This window comes from Equus caballus, chromosome 10 (genome assembly GCF_041296265.1).
Source record: "Equus caballus isolate H_3958 breed thoroughbred chromosome 10, TB-T2T, whole genome shotgun sequence".
In the NCBI taxonomy this organism is placed as follows: domain Eukaryota; kingdom Metazoa; phylum Chordata; class Mammalia; order Perissodactyla; family Equidae; genus Equus; species Equus caballus.
The window spans coordinates 63,832,457-63,856,791 of NC_091693.1; the positions used below are offsets into that span (position 1 = coordinate 63,832,457).

The 24,335-nt window shown below is 36.7% G+C and overlaps 1 protein-coding gene across 16 annotated transcripts in view; it reads right to left on the minus strand.

Annotated features, from left to right (window-relative positions):
* ATG5 (autophagy related 5) overlaps positions 1–24,335 on the minus strand; it is a 122,118-nt gene that overhangs the window by 9,621 nt on the left and 88,162 nt on the right. For 11 of the 16 annotated variants that reach the window (XM_070223607.1, XM_001503938.5, XM_070223613.1 and 8 more), the window contains one exon: positions 10,018–10,135. In XM_070223607.1, coding sequence (XP_070079708.1) covers positions 10,018–10,135 — 118 coding nt within the window. Of the gene's footprint in view, positions 1–429; positions 1,335–10,017; positions 10,136–24,335 lie in introns of those variants that run through there. The other 5 variants (XM_070223611.1, XM_070223609.1, XM_070223610.1 and 2 more) reach the window with 1 other exon arrangement.

A 24,335-nucleotide genomic window follows, 5' to 3' on the forward strand; every position in this document is an offset into this window, starting at 1 on the left:
CATTTAAAAAACCCAAAAAGCAAAATAAAATTTTGATAATATAGGTTCAAATGTTTTTGATCTGCTTTCATAAAATGAGCCACTAATTCTAGTTGGGTTTAATAGGGCTCATTCACATTTGTCAAGTATGCATCACAGAATAGTTCAGAATTAACTGTTTTATTTAAAATACAGGCAACAAATACACTGTTGAAAGGGGCAGACTGAGGTCTCACAGGACTTGTTTTAATGAAGAGATGTGTAGCTTAAACTGCCTGTATGTGTTCATTATTTTGTTAAGAGAATTTTTTGTCTAGTGCTAAAGATGTAATATGAATTGTGCAAGTGTCTATTCTTTGGAAAAAGTCACGTTAATTCACTTAACATCTTGAGATTTAGATAAAGAACAATAACTGAGGAGAAATCAGAAGCATCTTCTCACAGGTTGGGTAATCTCATCACCTTTTTTAATGGAAAATAACAAAAATAATCAGTTTATTATTTCTATGATTGTAGAAAAGACATAATGTCAATGGATTAAGTCATTAACAGATTCAGTATCATCAAGATTGCCCATGTGTCGGGACAAACCACAGAGATAAAGAGAGAAGGAAACAATCAAGGCAAAGAATTGGACTCATTTTAGTTTAGAATTTGACAGCACAATGATAAATTTAAGAAAATACATCATAATTAACAAGTTTAAACTGAGCCTAACAAACTGCTTCTATCCAAACTTGAGTATTGTAATCCTTGCTCACAAGGGCTACATTTGAAGAACTTTTTTTGAATTCCCACTATGAATGGCACTATCTTTTTTTCATATATACACAAAACACACATCCTATGAGGGAGAGAAAACAATGAAGAGCAGAGAGCGTTAGGATGACACTGAAAGGGCGAGTGACCAGTGATGCAGTCCCACGCGCCAGGCTCTCAGTAGTTACAAATGGGCCTTCCAGGGTTACTTGTGAATAGCTGAAACTTCAAACAAAGGTGCAATCTGTTGCTCATAGTCTTCAATGAAAAACTTTCACTAGCAGCAACACTTTCAAACCTCTTGCCTTGAGATTTTTACATTTAATATATTTTAACAGGTCTATGATAATCGAGCTGGCTACATCGACTAGGGAGATGCCTTAGTAAAATACGCTTGCTTCTTCCTTGTCAGAGCCATACTTCCATCATCTCTAATCATGTCCAGAAGTTACCTTCCAAAAAAGAGTAACAACCAGTGGCACGGAACTCTTGCCACAATCAGGTATAAGCAGTTCTAATATCAGTTTCGTCGTGTATTTATACCTTCTGTGCACAGGCTTGAACATCAAGTCCTTGTCTCTTCGGAGTGGGATTATCTACAAACAACAACAAGAAAAACAAAACTACTTCTTTCTAACCTCACTTTGTAAATTTCTTAGGAGTGTAGTTATTTTTTAAAAAAACAACAGAACTGTAAAAAAACCAAAAAATATGCTCACTGTAAAGCCTTGGAAAACCATGAGACTATAAAAACTCACTTGAATTTTTTGTTCATTTAAACCCTACAACTATCCTATGAGGCTACTAGCAGGAAACATCCTTACTTTACAGAATAAGAAACCTGGATCCATTAAAAACAACAACAACAAAACAACTAAACGATCTTCCAAATCAAACAGTGAGAAGGTACAAAGGGATACAAGAATGAAAACAAATTCTTCATGAGTAAAAGAATTACTGAAATTGTAAAACCATTATTATTCTTACTCCTAAACCCTCATTCTGATGAAGTTTGGGTGTCTGTAGGTTTTATGTTTCTGTGGTGAGAATCTGTGAAATGAAATGCTACCTCTTGGGGGGTCAGTGTCATCATGCTGACAAAACTGACTATTTGCTGGTTCAAACTTCAAATCACAAGACATCAATCAACCAGCTTTAATTCTGACACCTGATGTATCTGCCTTGTATGAATAACATGATATTTAGATTTTCCTTTTCTCTAATTGCTTTATGTCTAAAAAAATCTATTGTAACATCAGTTAATTCACTTTATAAACACAATCTAATCATATGTTATAAAGCAAAGGAGAAAAAATGTGAATACATCATCTTTTCTTACTTTTTATAAAACCTATTCTTTGGTTTCTCATAAAGCATATCTAAAATAAAGCAGTATAATTTAGACTACCTAAATGGGATATTATGACTTCCTTAGCCTCAAGTTGTTATAATTATCTTTCAATGTACTAACCAAGCAAATAACAGATCAACCTTAGTCACTTAGTTCCTCAGTGCTTTTCTGACATCATTGAAAATTTTCTGCACATTTATGGGAGAGGAGTAGAAAAATATGACTTGTTCCTCAGCAAATAAAATAGGGAAATTCTAGACCAGCATTTCTTTTTTTCTCCAAAGCTCCGGTACACAGTTGTATACGCCAGGTGTAAGTCATTCTAGTTCTTCTATGTGGGATGCTGCCTCAGCATGGCTTGATGAGCAGTGTGTAGGTCTGTGCTCAGGATCTGAACTGGCAAACCCTGGGCAGCCGAAGCGGAGCGCATGAAGCTGACCACTCGGCCACAGGGCCGACCCCATAGACCAGCATTTCAGATCAGATTTGCCCCTTAGCAACCAGTCCCTGGGTAGCTGGTGAAGAATTCTACTTCTACAGTGGTCATGTGGTATGTATGACCTGGTCCCTCCTTTTCAGCTAATTTCTGCTCATCTTTTAAGACTTAGCATAGTATCCACTACCTCCTCTAGAACAGATAAGATAGCAATTCTAGGTGCTTCCTAATATTCTTTGCAAATATCTCCATTACTGCACACACCACATCTCGGCATCTTTTTGCCCACTCCAATGGTACCAAAGTTTCTTAAAAGCAGGAACTATGTCTTACACATCTTAGTATGCCCAGTGCCAGAAGACAGTATAATGCAAAGCAATTGACTGACAAATAATGAAATCTACAACATCAAATGGAAACTCAAAGTTAAGTGGTAGTTGGGAAAGGTCTCAAGGAGTAAATAAATTCCCAGTAAGCAGAGTAGCAATGGAAATGGAAAAATGCAAATGGCTACAGGGTACTTGCTGGTAGGAGAGATGCATGGAGGCTTTACTAATCTGTCATGGAACAGAAGCCTTTTTGTACGATATTAAATGTGGACTCAGGATTACAACAGCCCAACTGTCACAAAGGACTGACAACCAGAACCTTGAAATAAATTTATAAAAGCAAAAACGGACATTTTATCCTAAGTCTAACTTACTAGGTTTTTATACGTTACATTAGAATGAGAAATGAAATATAATCGGGCAAAACTTATAGATGTTTTGTACTCTCCAAAGTAAAAGAATAAAAGATACAGTTTCAGGGGCCGGCCTGGTTGTGCAGCGGTTAAGTGCGCATGTTTCGCTTTGGTGGCCCGGGGTTCGTGGGTTCGGATCCCAGGTGCGGAGGTGGTACTGCTTGGCAAGCTATGCTGTGGCAGGCGTCTCACATATAAAGTAGAGAAAGATGGGCACAGATGTTAGCTCAGGGCCAGTCTTCCTCAGCAAAAAGAGGAGGATTGGCCACAGATGTTAGCTCATGGCTAATCTTCCTCAAAACAAACAAAGAAAAAGATAAGGTTGTAAATTTTTGGGTTTTGGTATGTTGTTTTTAATGAACAAAGAAAAAAATATTTTACTTCAGGTCTGGTACAGAAGCTTAGCTGAGTCATTTTAACTGCAGCTAACACCACAGGAAAAATTTAGCTGAGCTCACCTTTGGTTATTCCTGGTTCCCTCTAACTTGGCTAACTCCTCTAGCCACTTAGAAAACAAAACAAAACAAAAAAAGAAACAAGCACAGCAGCTCATCATTAATTACTCCACAAGAACAATGACCTAAAGCACGTCTTCATAAATATTAGCACATTCTACTTTCATATGATGAAATAAGCTAAAATTCTTTCATGCATGAATCACTTGTTGCAAGGAGTAGTAGACAATGGTGCCACATAACTTTTATGAAGTACTTTCTCTTTTTATCATGTGATGACAGCCAGTTCTTATCCATACACACCCAATCTTAACGTCTTTCGCTTTCAACTTAAGTTGGGTGCAGGTGTTTCAAAATGCTTCATGTTTGACAATACCACAGGTGTACTGAGCCGACAATAAACAGTTCTTTACTGAAACAGTGACTTGATGTTTTGGATACTCACCAGAGATCCTGAAATGACAGTTATTTTCCAGTATGAGGTGACAAAAGGAAGAGGCAAATACAAGTTTTTCCAGATGAGATACTAGTGTTAGAAATGTGGCCTCCTCCTGGTGTGGAAGTTACCATCAAAAGTATAGGTGCTATTTATATCATTTCAATGAAGGGTGTGTGGTATGTGTGTGTTCTCCGATCAATATAAGCACGTGACCGTTTGGGTAGGAAGCAGTCTGGCACACAAAGATAACCACGTACAGTATCTGAAATCACCTAAGAGGCAGGTTTGTGGATCAGAGTTGTGAGTGGCTGGCCACCTCACAGCCCTCGCTTCAAAAAAATGCAAGGGAAATGACAGTGTGTCTTCTTCAGGAATAGATGTGCAGGTAGATACAGCACACCAAAATTTAGGAGAGAATAAAGAGTCTTTAAAACAATAAAAATAAAATAAAAGCAATAAAAAATAAAAACAATAAAAAGCCACACAAATTTGCATGCCACTCTTGTGCAGGCCCATGTTAATCTTCTAAGTACTGTTGTGATCCGGGTGCAGGAATGGCAAGAGAGCATGCAGGTGCGTTCCGACAGAGTGTATCAGCTCAAAGCACATGACTGCTTTCCATCTACATGCCTGAACGTCACAGCTACCCTTTTAATAAATTCAACGAGAAGAGTGACCGGAATTATATAATCCAGGAAATCTAAAATAACAAAAGTAGAAGTCCGGGCTAAGATAATATCACAAAATACTATAAAGGCAAGATTAGGTACTAAAACACAAACCACAGAATAAAGAGTTAGGAAAAAGAAAACATTTCAGAATGTTATTTTAAACTAAACAAAGAAGTTCAAAGGTTGCAAAAGTGAAAATGCAAACAAATGGTAGCACAGTAAAGTGGAAAAAACAATGGACCAGCAGATGGAGACTGGAGTTCTAAACCCAGTTTCTGCAATTAAGTAGCTAAGAGACTTTTGACAAATCTAAAAAATTGAGACTGAACTAAATTAACTCTACGGTTCTACAGTTATATGATTCTTTAAAGATGTCAAACACAAAATTAACACCCAACCAATTGCTTCCCGCTCTCCTCTAGTAAGTTTTCTCTTTTCATTCTGTGTTTTTGTTGACAGTTATGCTGCTGATTGGCGGATAGATCATTACGGTAGAGCAGTTTTCTTGAAAGGTTTTGAGTTCCATTGTGATGTTCTCTTTCAATAGTCAAAGATCTTATAAAGAAGTAAATTTTAAATGACATAATGTTTTTGAAAGTAGATGGTCAAAAAATATCTATGAGGGTCCAGCTCCAGGGCCTAATGGTTAAATTTGGCACACTCCGCTTCGGCGGCCTGGGTTCACGGGTTTGGATCCTGGGCACACACCTACACGACTTGTCAGCCCTGCTGTGGTGGTGACCCACGTATAAAATAGAGGAAGACTGGTACAGATGTTAGATCAGAGATAATCTTCCTCAAGAAAAAAAGAGGGAGATTGGCAACAGATGTTAGCTCAGGAATAACAGTCCTCAGCAAAACACAAAAACAAACACCAGGGGCTGGCCCAGTGGCACAGCAGTCAAGTTCACATGCTCTGCTTTGTCAGCCCAGGGTTTGCGGGGTCAGATCCCAGGTGTGGACCTCCACACTGCTCAGCAAGCCATACAATGGCAGTGTCCCACATACGAAAAAATAAATAAATAACTTAAGGAAGATTGGCACAGATATTAGCTCACTGACAATCTTCCTCAAGCAAAAGGAAGAAGATTGGCAACAGATGTTAGCTCAGGGCTAATCTTCCTTACCAGAAAAAAAAAAACAAAAACCAAACACCAAAAACATATCTAAGAAAAGAACAGAGAGGTAGCAATTTGAATATTAAGCTTTAGTTTAAATTTCAATGACCCAATTGATAAAAGCAGTTTTTCAAAGTTCTTTAAGATACTACAAAGTACTCAAAAAGGGATAAAAATACAGTACAGAGAAATGAATAACTGAAAGCCAGTGCTTACAGTGGGGTAGGTACAAGGCTTGTGGGTCCCATTTCTGTTAGCAATAAAAATGATTAATCTCTTAATTACACTTCAAATGGAAAAACTAGTCTATATTCCCAAATCCTTAAGAATGTAGCAAAATAGACGTTAAATAGATTAAACAAACACTTACAGCATGGAGAAAATGAACTGAACAGTAAGATTATTCAGGAATCAATAAAAGTTGCTGGGAATTTCCCACTCAAAATATCTGTAACTTGAATTCAAAAATAAAAAGTTGACCTTACTATCTGTGTAAGGACAAACAGGAAAACGGCAACACTGGGTGTTTCTGGAAAGGAGAGCTGGATTAGGGTTTGGTGGATAGAAGCTGAGTGAGAGACTTTTCACTAAATTCCTTTATATACTTTTTGATTTTGGAACAATATAAAACAAAAAAAGATTTTATTTAACTGAACACAACACATTAAAAAACCTTGATAAATAGGACATCATCAAAATTAAATACTTTCACACTGCAAAAGAAAACGAAAAGACAAGTCACAGGCTAGAAGAAAATAACTGCAAATCATATGTCTGATAAAGGACTTGTATCCAGAATATATAAACAACTCTCATAATTAGTAATAAAAAGACAGTCTGAAAAAAAGAAAGAAAAGGATTTTAATAGATATATCATCAAATATATCCAGAAACAATAAGCACATGAAAACACACTCAACATCATTAGACATTAGCGAAATAAGAATTAAAACCACCATGAGATACCACTACACAACCACCAGGATGGCTATAGTTAAGACAAAAAACATATGCTTGTGAGGATGTTAAGAAACTAGAACCCACATATATCGCTCACAGGACTGTAAAACGGCACAGCCAGTTTGTAAAAGTTTAGCAGTTTCTTAAAAATATTAAATACAAACTTATCATATGGCCCAGCCATTCCACTCCTAGGAATCTATCCAAGAAAAATGAAAACATATGCCCACACAAAGGCTTGCAAATATTATAGCAGCATTATTCATAAAGGTGAAAAGCTAGAAACAATCCAAGTGCCCGTCAATTGGTGGATGAATAAACAAAATGTGATCTATACACCCAATGGAATACTATATAGCAACAAAAAGGAACAAACTGCTGATACATGCTACAACATGGATGAAACCCAAAAATATGCAGGGTGAAAAACCATTTGCAATTTTTTTTATTCCATTTATGTGAAATACCCAAAAGAGGCAAATTACAGAGACACCAAGCAGACCAGTAGTTGTCTACACTTGGCAGTGGGAGCAGAAACTGGCTGCAAGCAAGCACAAGGGAACTTTTGAGGTGACCGAAATGTTCTAAAACTAGACCATGGTGATGGCTGCAGAACTCTACAAATTATTAAAAATAAAAACCACTGAGTTGCCAAATAAATTATTTAACTGAAACTCTTACTAAAAGCTAAAATTAAACAGCAACAAAGATAAATTAAGATTCTACAATAGTATTATAATCAACAATGCTAATTATGCCACAATTTAATGATCATAAATAATATTTTAAGTAGAGACACAAAGAAAGAGTTCAGTAATCGGAAGATTGAGTGAACATTTACCCTAGCACTAGAGACACAAGGACGTGTAAGACACTATCAAAAATCTTGACTACAGTCTAGTAGAGTACAGGGACGACAAAGGACTCAGTAAGACCTCATAAAATATGCTGATAACCTCTTAAATCAATGAAACCTGTTCAAGCTCAGTAATTTTGGGCAGTGGTCAATGATCTTTGGCATCAATCCCTTCTGCTGGTTCTGACGGTATTTTGGATACCCCTCTTCACCCCTCCTATTGAGCCTGTGTGCATAGAGAAAAGCTAGATCACACAGCAATGCCAGGAAAGGCAAGCATATTTGATTAAAGAAAATAGTCGTATTCGCAGATCAACTGACATATGTTTTCAGCTCCATATTTTTTGTTTAGTCATTTAGGCTGACATATCAACATTCCCCCCAATCCCACTCTGTTTCTATTACTATTTATTAGGCAAACCATTTCTTTAGATACTGCATGCTTCTTGAACTGTGAGATATAGTTTCAAGTCATGTAAATAATACTGCAATCACCCCATTTAGAATATGTTAATAAGAAACAGAATATTATCTATTAAAGTATTAATTTTAAAGATTTTATTTTTTTTCTCCCCAAAGCCCCCCGGTACATAGCCATATACTCTAGTTATAGGTCCTTCTAGCTGTGCTGTGTGGGACGCCGCCTCAGCATGGCTTGATGAGTGGTGCCATGTCTGCGCCCAGGATTTGAACTTGGAAAACCCTGGGCCGCCGAAGCGGAGCATGCAAACTTAACCACTCGGCCACAGGGCCAGCCCCTAAAGTATTAATTTTATATTTATTAACGACTTACTTCTTTCCATAAAGGATTTAAAAAAGTAGCAAGTTTTGAATTTTTTTTCTATACAATCACATGTCACTTAATGACAGGGATACATTCAGAGAAATGTGCTGATAGGCAGTTTTGTCTTGTGCGAACATCATTGTGTGTACTTACACAAACCTAGATGGCATAGCCTACTATGCACCTAGGCTCTATGGTACTAACTTTACGGGACCACTGTTGCATATGCGGTCTGTCATTGACTGAAACATTGTTTGTTATGTGGCACATGACTGCATAATAAATACCATATATTAACAAATACAGTAATATGCCACTGATATTTCCCCCAGAGGTTAGTAATCAATTAATAGGATTAGGATTATAAGTCTTTCAATAATAGAGTGATGATCAAATGATGGTACATGGATATGAAGGAACTTAGTGCTATTTAAAAAAAATAGCTGTAAAAGAAATTTTTTTTTTTATGCCAAGGAAGATTCGCCCTTAGCTAACATCCACTGCCAATTTTCCTCTTTTTGTATGTGAGGATGCCACAACAGCATGGCCACTAACAAACAAGTGGTGTAGGTCCATGCCTGGGAACTGAACCCAGGCTACTGAAGTAGAGTGCACCAAATTTAACCGCTAGGTCCTTGGGGCTGGCCCTTAAAGAATTTTTAATGATTAAAAATATGCTCATATTATGTTAGGTAAAAAAAGCAGCAGGACATATGATTTTATAAATACACACACACCCCTCTCAAATATTCAAGTGTACATATGCGTGTGCATGTGTCAACAGTGGTCTCTACGAGTTATGGGACTGCGGCGTATTTTTTTCTTACTGTTTCTGCATTTTCTTAGTGTTCCTCATGTTTCAATTAAGAAAACAGAATTCAGCAATTTTTATATTTTTCCTTTGCCTACTGGAAAACAATTTTAAACTAAGCTACAAAATGAGGACTATGAAACAGGACAAGTTCTTGACTGGACCTGTGACATTTCAAAGCCTAAGAGAAAAATGCTGAGTAAAACATCAGAAAGTAGTAGAGAACTGAAATAATATACATATCCACTATTCAATATTTTATACTTAAAATAGCAACAAAAGGTAAGAATTTTTTTTTTTTACCATCTCTTGTTCCTTTAGAATGAAGAAATACAATGCAAGATTTAAAATATTTACCAGAACTGAACTCACAAATGAAAGACTCAGGGTACCAGAGATGTGATGAGAGGGTAATTTAAAAATGGTATATTTTATTTTGCCAAAGAGAATCCATTCCTTATTTTGTTAGTGTCAACAATTTCCAAAATAATAAATTAAATATAAGGTGCTTCTGTTTTAAAAGATTTTTCCCTACAAAATAATGAAAATATTTCCTGAAGTAATCAGTAAATATTATTTTTAAGTCCAGAATGCTTATGTTATCTCAGGAACAAAGAGAAATGAAAGAAATGTGTTAATGTTGCAGATTATATTACCTTCAGGAGCAAGTGCAGAAGGACAGACTTCTCTGAGGAGATCGCCCAGCGTATGCAGTTGTCCATCTGCAGCCACAGGTCGAAAAAGCTTCTGAATGAAAGGGCGTTCGGTCGTTGTCTATTTGAAAAGTGAAAAAAGAATTCAAACAATTAGGTCTTCAGTGCTGAGAATTGAAAATTAATAGATCAGAAATTTAAAGCTGGCATTAGATGCCTTCTAATATAGTGTAATCAGAAGCAAACATCATCACAAATATCATATTATTGCCAAAAACACTTAACATAAACTCAAGTAAATCTAATCAAGAAGAAACAATCAGATTCGGAATGCGTGCCATTCTAAAGACAACTGGCCTGGACTCTTCAAAAAAGTCAAAGACATGAAAAAACAACACAAAAAGATTAAAAAAGATTGGCAAGATATAACAACTAAATACAAAAGAATAAACCTTGACTGAATACTGTATTGGAGAAGGAAATTACAAAATGAAAATCAGCTATAAAAGACATTTTTGGAATAACTGGGGAAACATGGAATGCATAACAGATAACGTTACTGAATTAATGTCAAATTTCTTAGGTGTGATAATAGTTACAAGGACAATATTCTTATTTTTAAGAAATTCAGGCTCAAGTAGAGATAAGCTACCAAGATGTCTGAAACTGATCTTCCAACAGTTGAGAGAGAGAAAGGAGAGTCAATGTGGAAAAATGTCCATTACTGGAGAATCTAGGTGAAGGGTCTTAGTATTTTAGTATTTTAACTTTTCTATGTTTGAAAATTTTAAAAATAGTAGATACAGCATTTCCTCTGACAATTGTTATCAGCACTATGTCATAATTTACTGCTAATAATTTCAGTGTTTTACCCACTTTTAAAATTGTTTCACTTTCCTAAACTACCTGTATAGGAGCACGACAGCAATGACGGCAGCCTCAGCACTGCAGAGTTAGGAGGCGCTGGCATCAGCCAGTCTGTGAACAGCACTACAGTTCATAAGCTCTCTGATCTCGCACCCAGTTTCTTTGGAAATTTGGGAATTTCCATATTTCTTAAGTTTGTGGTGAGAATAGCAGAAGAACTGCACTACGCACAGAGGAAATAAACAAATAAATGTGAAAGAGAATAAAAACGCTCTTCAACTGTTATTTCATTTTAAGATGTTAAGTTTTTATTTTAAGCTTCCAAGAGTCAAAAATCATAACAACTTAGAAGAACAGAATAATGTCTCATATTTCATAAGAAAATGATTTCAAATACCTGGCCATTAAAGACAAGTTTGTCTCTTTTTTAATACCTCAACTTCTTTGATATAACTGTCACCGATTTGGTAAAAAATAATCTAGTTTTAAGTGTGGACATAAACTAAAATGTAAGAAAACACTGACATGGTGTAAAAGCATGTGAGCTACCTTTCCTCCTTACAGTGTATACTCAGTGGATACCTATTAGAAGTTAAAAATGGTACTCCAATAATACAGTTGTCTGTGGCCAAGTATGGAAAAAAAAACCTGTAGAAACTAAAATCTTTTTTTGTTTTTTTTTTTTTTTTTGGGGGGGGGGGGCGGGTGAGGAAGATTGGCCCTGAGCTAACATTCCTATATTTTGTATGTGGGTCACTGCCACAGCATGGTTTGATGAGCGATGTAGGCCCATGCCTAGGAACCAAACTCACGAACCTCAGGCTGCCGAAGCAGAGCGCACTGAACTTAACCTCTATACCACCTGGCTGGCCCCCTAAAATCTTGATAATTCATATGCACAGAAGATAATGTAATGCATTTCGCTAACTGAACTCTTTAGGGATTATTTTATTAAAGTATGATTGATAGCCTTCAATTTAGGAAGCTCATACTTTTCACACAAGACCAAACTGAGAATGGTATCATGCACAACCAAGGATTAACTATGTGAAGATAAGAAGAGTTAGGAGAGTTCGGAGAGGAAAGAAATGAATAGGGGACTGTAGTAATAATTTAAAACAGCCACCACCCACTTAGGGCTTTCTATCTTCCAGACAATGAGGAAGCTGTTAAGACTTTTTAGCAAAGGAAGTGACGTGATGAAAGAGGCTTTTTCTGAAGGCTAATGGAAAGCAGCACTGTGTGCGATGACTTGGCTGAGAGGTAACATCAGGCTGACCAGCGAGCTAACTATTAGGTTGACCAGTGAAAGGCTGTCTGAATAATGCCAGCCTGTGTGATGACAACTGGGTCTGGGTAAGCAGAAAAAGAGTCAGGACTGTAGACCCAATTAAAAAAAAAAAAACTTAAAATGTATCAGTCATAGTCTATTCTGAAAATACCAAGGTTTACAGCAAAGTCAAAGAAATCTTAAGATTCATTCACCTCCTACTTAGTGACAGAATTGTGAGGTGGCTGAGGTATAGGAATATAATATATAATACAATAACCTGAAAACAATACGCTAAACAGGAAAGGCCAAGTAGTCTTAGCTACATATTAAAAAACAGATATTCTCTACCCCCATTCCTAGAAGAATGGCCTAGAATTTCTCTGTACCTCTCTTTTTTCCACTCTCCCAAATCTGAGGAGTTATAACAAAGATATAACTTCAAAAACTTTTGTAATGATGTTATTTGCTTGGGGGGAAGGAAGAAGCCTCAGTATTATTAACATGTTCTAGGTAAATCCTTTAGAATGGTAACCAAGAAAACTCTCCTCAAAGTAAAGTGCTGTTTCTCATACAACAAAAACCTTATTTTAAAAGATGAAGACCCAATACATCTCAATCAAAAATCTAACAAACATTTTGTTTAATATTTATTACAATGCCCTTAAAAACTTATATTCTTATTTTTTTTTTGAGGAGGAGGATTAGCCCTAACATCCGCTGCCAATTCTCCTCTTTTTGCTGAGGAAGACTGGCCCTGAGCTAACATCCATGTCCATCTTCCTCTACTTTATATGTGGGATGCCTATCACAGCGTGGATTGCCAAGCAGTGCAATGTCCACACCTGGGATCCGAACCGGCGAACCTCGGGCCGCCAAAGCAGAAGGTTCGCACTTAATGGCTGTGCCACCGGGCCGGCCCCAAATATTCTTATTCTTAAAAATTTAGTATTCTAGAAAAGAGCAATTAAGTGTCTGAGTAAGTCACACCAAAGATTATGGAAAATACTCAATTTTGGGGGTTATCTACCCTTAAAACAAAAGCCCTCCACAGATAGCTCACGCATTCAAATACTCTACAGAAGTTCTGAAGGGCAATGAGAATGGATGATAGGTTCATGCAAATTTCGTGCAGATCTCATTAAGTCTAAGTTGGAGTTAAGCAAAGACTAAATTATGCAAGGAAGTACTAAACCGCTATCTTTCTTTTGAATATAGTGAGAATTTTAAAAATACGAAAAGCTCCGGGAACATGAATTCTGTGAACTTTGATTTAGTATACATGAAACCAGACTATGCTAACAATATTCACAGTAATCTGAATCTTAGTCTGACAGACAAGAAAGCCACTAGAAAAGCAATACAGCACAATACTTACTTAGTCATTATTTGTAAATATGTAAACCATTTCAGGGACTTCCAAGAAACAGCGTTACTCTCTCATGAGAAATAATATGACTTGGTAAAGTCATCTTTGAAACTGCCTTTGTTACATTTTAAAATATATATGTTAGTCATTTCTTCACTATACCAAATAGAATACAAAGTTGGGGTGCTCCTGGCTGGCTGCTCCCCATCCCTCCTCTACTCATGCACCCTCACCAACGAACAATAACTTTGTCCTATACGGAAGAGCTATATTGCTCATTTACCTCAGAGATACTTTGAACAGAAGCAGAGGAATCAAATTTGTAAAAATTTTAAGTTAAATTTATAAAATTTTAGGGAATATATTTTCTTAAACTGACAGTTCAAGAGTGACACAAATTCTTAAAAGACGATGTTACAACAATAGTGTAAACTGGAGGATGATCATGATTTTATTAAGTTTATATCTAAGAAACAAAATACAGAGAAAAGGTCTATTTCCAATACAGCCAAACAGGCTAACCAAATAGGTTAGCGCTCAAGCTGATAAAACAAGAAATGCTGACTTACTGCAGCAGTTTGAAAATCAGACAACATACGGACTTGAAGGGTAACAGGCGGAACCGCATCACTAAGATCAGGTTTGATTCTTGAGAGTTACACAAGGTACACAATGCAACAAAAGACGCAGTGCAGCTGTTAACAGTGTAGGCTTCAGAGCCAAAAAGAACGGGCTTTAAGTCCAGGTTCGCTCATTCATTATAGGACCATGTGCAGAATTACTGAACTTTCCTGGACTTCAGTCTCCTCAACTGTAAAACAGGAACAACTATCTATGTATGTGCACACACGCACAAGTGTAAATGGAGATAAGATCTACATCGCAGAGCTTCTCAGATGATAAAATACATGCACAGAGCAATTACGGTACACACGATCACTCACACACACCCTAAACCACACTAACACCATCAGCAACAATTTCAGAACAATGTAATGGATATTTTAACTGAATACTATCCCAATTTAGCAGACTCAAGTTTTATATCCTTTTAGTTTCAATCTATTTTCTCTAAGTCCACTTGTCCGGATGCTAAAAGGTCCAAGAGCATGAAATTCAACGTTATGTTCTAACATTTATTTATACAGCAAGGGGAAAAAAAGGCAAAGTCATTTTAGGACTAAATTCAATATTAGTCTAGAATTTAACACCTAAAGCAAGATCCATAAAAGGAAATACTCATAAATTGGACCTCATCAAAATAAAAAATGTATGCCTCTGCAAGAGATCCTATGAAGAAGATGAAAAGACAAGCCACAGACTAGGTGAGAATATCTGTAAATCACATATCCAACAAAAGTCTTGTACCTAGAATACATAAAGAACTCTAAAAATTTAAGAGTCAAAAAAAAGCAAAGAATTCAATTAGAAAATGGACAAAAGACACAGACAGACATCTCACCAAAAGGAAACACGGATGAAAAATAAGCATATAAAAACATGTTTGACACATCATTAGCCATTAAGGAAATGTAAAGTGCAATACCACAATGCAATATCACTACACACCTACCAGAACGTCTAAAATAAAAAACAGTAACAATACCAAATGCCAGTGAGCAGGTGGAGAAACTATATCACTCATACATTGTTGGTACAAATGTAAAATCATATAACCTCTCTGGAAAAAGTATGGTAGTTTCTTATAAAACTAAACATGCATCTACCATATGACCCAGGAATTGTACTCCTGAGTATTTTAAGAGAAATGCAAACTTATGTTCTCAAAAAAACTTGCACACAAATGTTCATAGCAGCGTTACTTCTAATATCCCAAAACTGGAAACGATCCCAATGTCTTTCAACAGGTACATAGTGAATACTGCTCAGCAATAAAACAAAACAAAACAAAAATCCCACTAATACATGCAACAACTTGTATGGAGCTCAAGGGAATTATGCTGCATGAAAATAGTCAATTTCAAAAAGTTACATATGGAATGATTCCATTTATATAACATTAGTAAATGATTAAATTTTAGGGGCCAGTCCAGTGGCGCAGCAAAGTTCACACATTTCGCTTCTCAGCTGCCCACGGTTCGCCAGTTCGGATCCCGGGTGAAGACATGGCACCACTTGGCAAAAGCCATGCTGTGGTAGGTGTCCCATGTATAAAGTAGAGGAAGACGGGCATGGATGTTAGCTCAGGGCCAGTCTTCCTCAGCAAAAAGAGAAGGATTGGCAGTAGTTAGGTCAGGGCTAATCTTCCTCAAAAAAAAAAAAAAAAAGATTAAATTTTAGAAACAGAAAAAATTAGTTGTTGTCAGAGGTTAGGGAGGGGGGAAGTGAGGTAGGAAGCTGTGGCTATAAAAGGGTAGCTTGTGTTGGAACAAACGCAATGAAATATGCTAAGGTTTGTGGATTGTATCAATGTCGATTTCTTGGTAATGATACGGTGCAACAGCTATACAAGCAGTCACCAGTGGGGGCAACTGGGTGAGGGATATCATAGATCTTTCTGTACTATTTCTTGCAACTGCATGTGAAGATTACACATGGTAATTCATGTAAAACATTTAGAATAATGCCTAGCACAAAGTAAATGCTCAGTAAGTGTTGTGACTGTTCTTACTGTGACCTGATACTCAACAGAAATTTACTGACTACTGATATGTATTTTGTATTGAGCCATAATAGAAAACATTTATGATTATAAGAAGATATTCTAATCTTGCAGTCATCCTGTCACTACATGGCATTAGTGCTAATTTTGTTGTTTTGGTCATTAATACTGTAACAACATAAAATATGGATTAGAAATGTGTGTTTTGTTAAAAATGACAGTGATTATATATACTGTATCAACATATAATATGGATTAGAAATGTCGGTTTTCTTAAAAATGACAATTTATAGCTACAAGGGTATCTATCTAGCTCATTGACCATGGAGTCAGTGACCATAAAGAGGAGGAAGAATCCTGTCAGATAGTAAAAGAAGATTCTATTCAGCGAAACAAAGTGATTAAAAGTTATAAAACAGAACAACATAAAAATTCAGCAAGGATACAACCTAAAAGGCATCCAGTAGATGCAGAATGATTCACTGGGTTTTGAAACTTACAAATGGCCTTAATTAAAAGCTGGGGGTGGGAGGGGTGCAGTGGAAGGGGAGGGGCAGGCTGGGGGTCTCCTATTGATACAGCAGTAGAACCTGATAACGACAAGGGGCACACTTTGTTAAAATGGCTTGGACAAAATCATCAGAGGAGTGGCACCTGCGGTCAGGATCTCCCACCAATAACCTGAATCATTGTCAACTGAATCCATAGCATCATCTGCTCCAGTGAGCCTGAGACAGGCATTCTGTTCTCCTTGGTTGGGCTGAAGAAACAAGTTATCATATTGATACTTCACATATGTTGTATTTTTCCAGGTGTAGCAACAAGTTTTGATATCGTCAGCTACTCTGTGCATATGCTTTGCTTTTAAATCCCCTGAAATAATCAGGATGACTGATTTCCACACCTAGAAGTAAAATTTATTTGATTTAGAAGAGTTACATAAGCATATCAAAGGATTTCACCTGTTAGATTTGTAGGTGTTTTAAAAATAACCTATTCTGAACCATAACTGGAATTAGCAATGTCTATTTAATCATTAATAAAGAATATAATTTGATTGTTTCACTAACTATGTAAGTAGTACTGTGTTTTAGAAGAATTAAATCTAGAAAAGGATGAATTATAGAAATAAAGAAGTGAAAAAGACTGCTTTCATTTTTCTACAAAAATTACATAACTAGCAGAAATTTAACTGAAAGGCATTAGAAAAACTAGATTTTACAATTTACAACTCTAATAAAACACAAATAACTCTAAGTATGCCGTCTATGTACAAAAGCTACCTCCAATATCAAAAACCCCACCAACAAAATCAGTCTATTTTTGCTTGGCATACAATTTCAAAATCATGAACTTATTATTTTTGAAAAGTTTTACAAGTAAGTAGTAAAAGCTTCATTATTACCAAAATGGTGACAGTGATGACCAATAAAACTTTTCTTATAGATCCTTAGTAAAAAAAAAAAAACCACAATGTAATTCTTCAGAGAATCACATAGTTGTGATATTCAATTAACAGTGATGACAGGCATTACAAGGATATAAAGATAAACAAATTGCAATGAATAATATTAATTTCCTGACTATGTTAAAAAAAGATTTGAGGGGCTGGCCCCGTGGTCTAGTCGTTAAGTTCACACGCTCCCCTTTGCTGGCCTGGGGTTCGCAGGTTCTGATCCTGGGCACAAACATAGCACTGCTCGTCAAGCTATGCTGTGGTGGCGTCCCACATAAAACAGAGGAAGACTGGCACAGATGTTAGCTCAGTGACAATCTTCCTCAAGCAAAAAGAGGAAGACTGGCAACAGATGTTAGCTTAGGGCCAATCTTCCTCACCAAAAAAAAGAAAAAAAGAAAGAAAAAAGGAAAGGATTTGAGACTGCTTATAATAAAAGCATGCATATAACAACAACAATAATTATTAACACATATGTAGGTTAGATAGAATTATCCCAATAGTAGTACCCAGGTCCAGGATCTCTGACTAATGACCAGAGGGTCAGGGGTAAATTATATCAGAAATCTTCATTCCTTAAACATTTAGTGAACATTTACTAAGGTCTTACTGTGTTGGTGGATACAAAGATGAATAAAGTACACATACACAAATAATTGTAATATAGTGTTAACTGTTTACAGAAATATGTACAAAGTGCTATGAGAGAAAATTCAAAAGCTTAGGCACAAAATTTAACTCAAACTTTTTCGGCAGCTAGAGCAAAAACAAAAATAGAAACAAAGAAACCATAACTGGTTACATATTTTCATTTTCTAAGAGTGGAAGATATACTCGCAGGTATAAAGTCAAACATGCTAAGTGTAGCAGAATGTCATGTATCAGCAAGGCGTTTCAAGAGGATGAAAACAAAGGGGGGAATACAGAAGGTCTTCAAGCTTCCAACCTGAAATACATTAATATTTTTAAAATAGAGAAAGACATAAGGCCATTTCAGGCAGAGTGCGGTCCAAACCCTTTCCTTTCATATGACCCCTCCACTCAAGTACTCAGAGGGTAGCTGGAATGTAACACTATCTGTGAGAAATTAGTGGACAAGGGGAGAAAAGTAGGCTAAGAGCTCAACACATAGAGCTTGGAATGTCAACTATAGTGGAATTAGCAAAAGCTCAGCTGGAATCCCAACTCAACAGAAGTGACTGCACCTGGGGCGAACTACGTCAATCTTTGAGAGTCTGTTTCTGAATCTGAAAACTGGGAACAATAGATATCTTTGAATGAGTGCTGCGATAATCAAATGAGATGAGACACAAGAACCATCTAATGCAAGAGGTGCTTAACAATGATTAGTCCTTTTCATCCCTCCTTTTCAAACTACTGTTAAATACGGAACCAAAGAAAGGTTAGTCTATTTACAGAACCAGTAACAGAGAGAATGAAAAATAACTGGTATTCAACCATCAGTTCCCTTTGAAGTCTTGTTAATTAGAATAAATATGTGGCACAAAGAAAAAGAAAACAGGGGTTTACACAGGATATGCAGCCAGACTTTACCAACAATGACACATGATGTGCTTCAAACTGTCACATGCATATTTGGCCTAAAATATATTCATGCATATCAAATTTTGCATCACATGCTTTTCAAAAGAAGTCTCATATTAAAATTAGCTTAAGAATATACACAATTACAATACCTCATTAAGTAAAAAGAACAGACCATTTCAAATGAATGCTTTTAGACCTTTACAGTAAACAGTCCTTTCCGTGGTGGGAAGTGAGGGAACAGGAAGGGGAGCGGGTGGGGGGAGTCTGTGTCACTTAATCAGACTACTTTTATCCTTTATGTAGGGAAATAGGAGACTTGAAAATAAGCACTTTCTGTAGTTATGCTACCAGAGTCTGAAGTCCACTTTTAATATTCCTGACAAGACTAAAAAATAATAATTAACATTCGAAAAGCTGTCATTATTATAGTCAGGGACACAATCCTCAAAGCAGTACTGTCTTAATTGAGACTATGATTAAATGAAAGCACCCATCAGAATTATATCCACACATCTGGTTTGAAGTTTATGTTTTGTCTTATTTAAATTGTTATATTTATTATAATTTTGTCTAGACAATGCCAAATATATTTTGTCACATAAATAAGGGAAATTTTCTTCAAACACAGGTAACAGTTTGTGTCTTCCTCATATCCTTTCACTGAATAAAATACGATACAGGGAAGCACTATTTCTCTCTTACTCAAGATTGAGATCAATTTGATGCTGTTTACGAGCCAATTTATAAAACAAGCTATACATTGCTTTTAAATTTTTTGTATGAAATTATCAACACAGTGGCCAAACGAAAAGCTTCCTATAAAAGTGCTAGGATTGACGTTTTTAGTAATAATTATTTTACTTGTTCTACGGTTTCTCTGCAAAAATTTCAAAACCAAGGGAATCATAGCAGAAATTTCATGATCTACAAGAGCTTTAAAACATCTTTACTAATTTTATCCAAAGCCACACTAAAAAGATAGGCTAATACAAGAGTGATATAATCAATGAATGAACTGTTTTCTACTGAAGAATCAAAGGATACTTTTATATATCGACTATTATTTTAACCTTTACAGTATACTTACATGAAATAATTAAGCATCGCTTTTAATCTGTACAAATAAAGAAATCAAAGTAGCAACAAGAAAACATCTGAGTAAGACAGGCTGTGCTGCCCTCAGAACTGCACTTCTGTTCTCTTGACGTCTAGTCAAGCATCTTATCTACCAGAACAGTATTTCTAAACCTGGATTAGGAGCCAGTGAAGCTCTAGGAAGAGCCTAAGCCCTCTGAACATAGTCTGTGGGTTTTTCAATGAATGCTAAACAGAGTTTATAATATGGAAATGATGATAATTTTGTTACTGACATACTAATAATTTTTTAAAAATTTATCCCATCAAAGTATCATCAAAAGCAGATTTCATAAATTCTTAAGAATTTTTTAGAAGTAGAAAATAAGTGACAAATATTTTACAGATCTCCCTGATGAAGTAATCTGCTAATTAAGAAATTCAAAATCACAGCACTTGACTACTCTGAAGAACATATGAAAAAAGGCAATGTAGTTAACACTATAAAGTCCTTAGAAGAAAACACAGGAGGAAATCTTTATGGCTTTGGATTAGGCAATGGTTTCTTAGATATCACCAGCCGAAAGCACAAGCAACCAAAGAAAAAATAAGCTAGACTTCATCAAAATTAAAAATCTGTACTTCAAAGACACCATCAAGAAAATGAAAAGAACAAAGCTGCAGGTATCACAACCCGATTTCAAAATATACTACAAAGCTATAGCAAGCAAAACAGCACTGGCAGAAAAGCAGACACAGACATCAACAGAACAGAATCAAGAGCCCAGAAATAAACCCACACATCTGTGGATGGCTAATTTTTGACAAATGAGCCAAAAACCTACATGGAGAAAGGAAAGCCTTCTGAATAAATGGTGTTGAGAATACATGCAAAAAAATTAATCTTACATCATACACAAAACTAACTCAAGATGGATTAAAGACTTGAATCTAACACCTGAAACCATAAAACTCCTAGAAGAAAACCTAGTCAATATTTCAACATGAGTTTTAGCAGTATCTTTTTGAATATCATGTCTCCTCAGGTAAGGGAAACAGAAGAAAAAATAAACAAATGGGACTACATCATACTAAAAAGCTTCTGCAAGGCAAAGGAAACCAAAAACAAAACAAAAAGAGAGCCTAACAACTGGGAAGAGGTATTTGCAAATCATATATCTGATAAGGGGTTAATATTAAAAATATATTAAAAAACTTGTACAACTCAACAACAAAAAACAAACAACCCATTTAAAAAATGGGCAGGGGGCTGGCCAGGTGGTGCAGTGGTTAAGTTCATACACTCTGCTTTGGTGGCCCAGGGTTCGCTAGTTCGGATCCCAGCTGCGGACCTACACACCACCTGCCAAGCCATGCTATGGTAGGCATCCCACATAAAATAGAGGAAGAGAGGCACAGATGTTAGCTCAGGGCAAGTCTTCTTCAGGAAAAAGAGGAGGATTGGCAGCAGATGTTAGCTCAGGGCTAATCTTCCTCAAAAAAAAAAAAAGGGTGCAGAGGATCTGAACAGACATTTTTCCAAAGATATACAAATACCCAACAGGCACATGAAAAGATATTTAACATCCCTGACTATTAGGGAAATGCAAATCAAAACTACAATGAGATATGATCAGAGTGGCTATAATTAAAAAGACAAGAGGGGCCGGCCCCATGGCTGAGTGGTTAAGTTTGTGCACTCGGCTTCGGTGGCCCACGGTTTCACCAGTTCGGATCCTGGGTGCAGACATGGCACCGCTCATCGGGCCATGCTGAGGTGGCATCCTACAAGGCACAACCAGAGGCACTCACAACTAGAATATACAACTATGTACAGGGGGGCTTTGAGGAGAAGAATTTAAAAAGAAAAGGATTGGCAACAGCTGTTAGCTCAGGTGCCAATCTTTAAAAAAAAATTAAAAAGACAAGAAATAACAAGTATTGGAGAGGAATGTGGAGAAAACGGAACCCTCGTACAGTGCTGGTGGGAGTGCAAACTGGTGCAGCCCACTATGGAAAACAGTATGGAGATTCCTCAAAAAATTAAGACTAGAACTACCATATGATCTAACTATTCCACTTCTGGGTACTTACCCAAAGAACACGAAAACACTAATTCCAAAAGATATATGCACCCTTATGTTTATTGCAGCATACTCACGATAGCCATGACCTGGGAACAATCTAAGTACCCATAACGAATGAATGGATAAAGAAAATGTGGTATGAGGCCGGCCCAGTCACCCAGCGGTTAAGTGCTCACGTTCTGCTACAGCGGCCCGGGGTTTGCCAGTTCAGATCCTGGGTGCGGAAATGGCACTGCTTGGCAAGCCATGCTGTGGTAGGCGTCCCACATATAAAGTATAAAGAGGGCACAGATGTTAGCTCAGGGTGAGTCTTTCTCAGCAAAAAGAGGAGGATTGGCAGCAGTTAGCTCAGGGCTAATCTTCCTCAAAGAAAAAAAAAAGAAAGAAAGAAAAGAAAGGAAAATGTGGTATATACACAGTGGAATACTACTCTGCCATAACAAAGATGAAATCTTGCCACGTGCAACATGGATGGATCTAGAGGGCAAAAGCCAAATGAAATAGGTCAGAGGGAAAAAGCCAAATACCATATGATTTCATTCATATGTGCAAGATTAAAACAACAACAACAAACAAACACATAGATACAGAGAACAGATTGGTAGTTACCAGAAGGGAGGGTGAAAGGGCACATGAGAATGTTCAAGGATGGCAATTAGACTTTGGGTAGTGAACACAAGGTAGTCTATGCAGAAATCAAAATATAATGTACATCCGAAATTTATGTTACAAACCAATGTTGCCTCAAAAAAATTAAAATTAAAAAAAAGGAAGAGGTCAGCCCCATGGCTGAGTGGTTAAGTTCACACCCTCTGCTTCGGCAGCCCAGGGTTTTGCCAGTTCAGTTCCTAGGCAGAGACCTAGCACTGCTCATCAAGCCATGCTGAGGCAGGATCCCACACAGCAGAACTAGAAGGACCTACAACTAGAATATACAACTATGTACTCGGGGGGGGGGGGGGGGACGCGGGCTTTGGGAGAAGAAGAAGAAAAAAAAAGATCGGCAACAGATGTTAGCTCAGAGCCAATCTTTAAGAAAAAAAAAGAAAACCCACAATATGGGGAGAAAATATTTGCAAATCATATATCTGATAAGGGACTAGTATCCAGAATATATAAGGAACTTTTACAACTCAACAATAAAAAGACAACTCAGTTAAAAAATGAGTGAAGGATTCAAAAACATTTCTTCTAAGATGATATACAAATGGCCAGTAAGCACATGAGAAGATGTTTAACATCATTAGTAACTAGGGAAGGGCAAATTGAAATCAAAATTAGATGGCTATAATGGAAATAATAGAAAGTAACAAGTGTTGGCAAAGACATGAACAAATTGGAACCTTTATACATTGCTTGTGAGAATGTGAAACGGTGCAGATGCTTTGGAAAACAGTTTGGCAGTTCCTCAAAAGACAGAATTACCACATAACCCAGCAATTTCGCTCCTAAGTATCTAGCCAAGAGAACTGAAAATATATGTCCACACAAAGACTTATACACTGATGTTCACAGCAGTGTTTATTCATAATAGCCAAAAGGCAGAAACAATCCAAATGTCCATCAACTGGTGAATAAATAAATGAAATATATCTCCACACAATGGAATATTACTTGGCCATAAAAAGGAATGTACTGGGGGCCAGCCCTGTGGCTGAGTGGTTAAGTTTGAGCACTCCACTTCAGCGGCCCAGGGTTTCGCCAGTTCAGATCCTGGGTGCGGACATGGCATCACTCATCAGGCCATGTTGAGGCAGCATCCCACATGCTACAACTAGAAGGACCCACAACTAAAAGTATACAACTATCTACTGGGGTGATTTGGGGAGAAAAAGCAAAAAAAAAAAAAAAAGGGAATGTACTGAAACATGCTACAACATTGACAGGCCACAGAAATATAATGCAAGTGAAAGAAGTCAGACACAAAATGCCATATACTATAACATTTCATTTACACAAAGTGTTCAGAATAGGCAAATCCATAGAGACAGAAAGTAGAATAGTGGTTGACATGGGTTGGGAGGGGG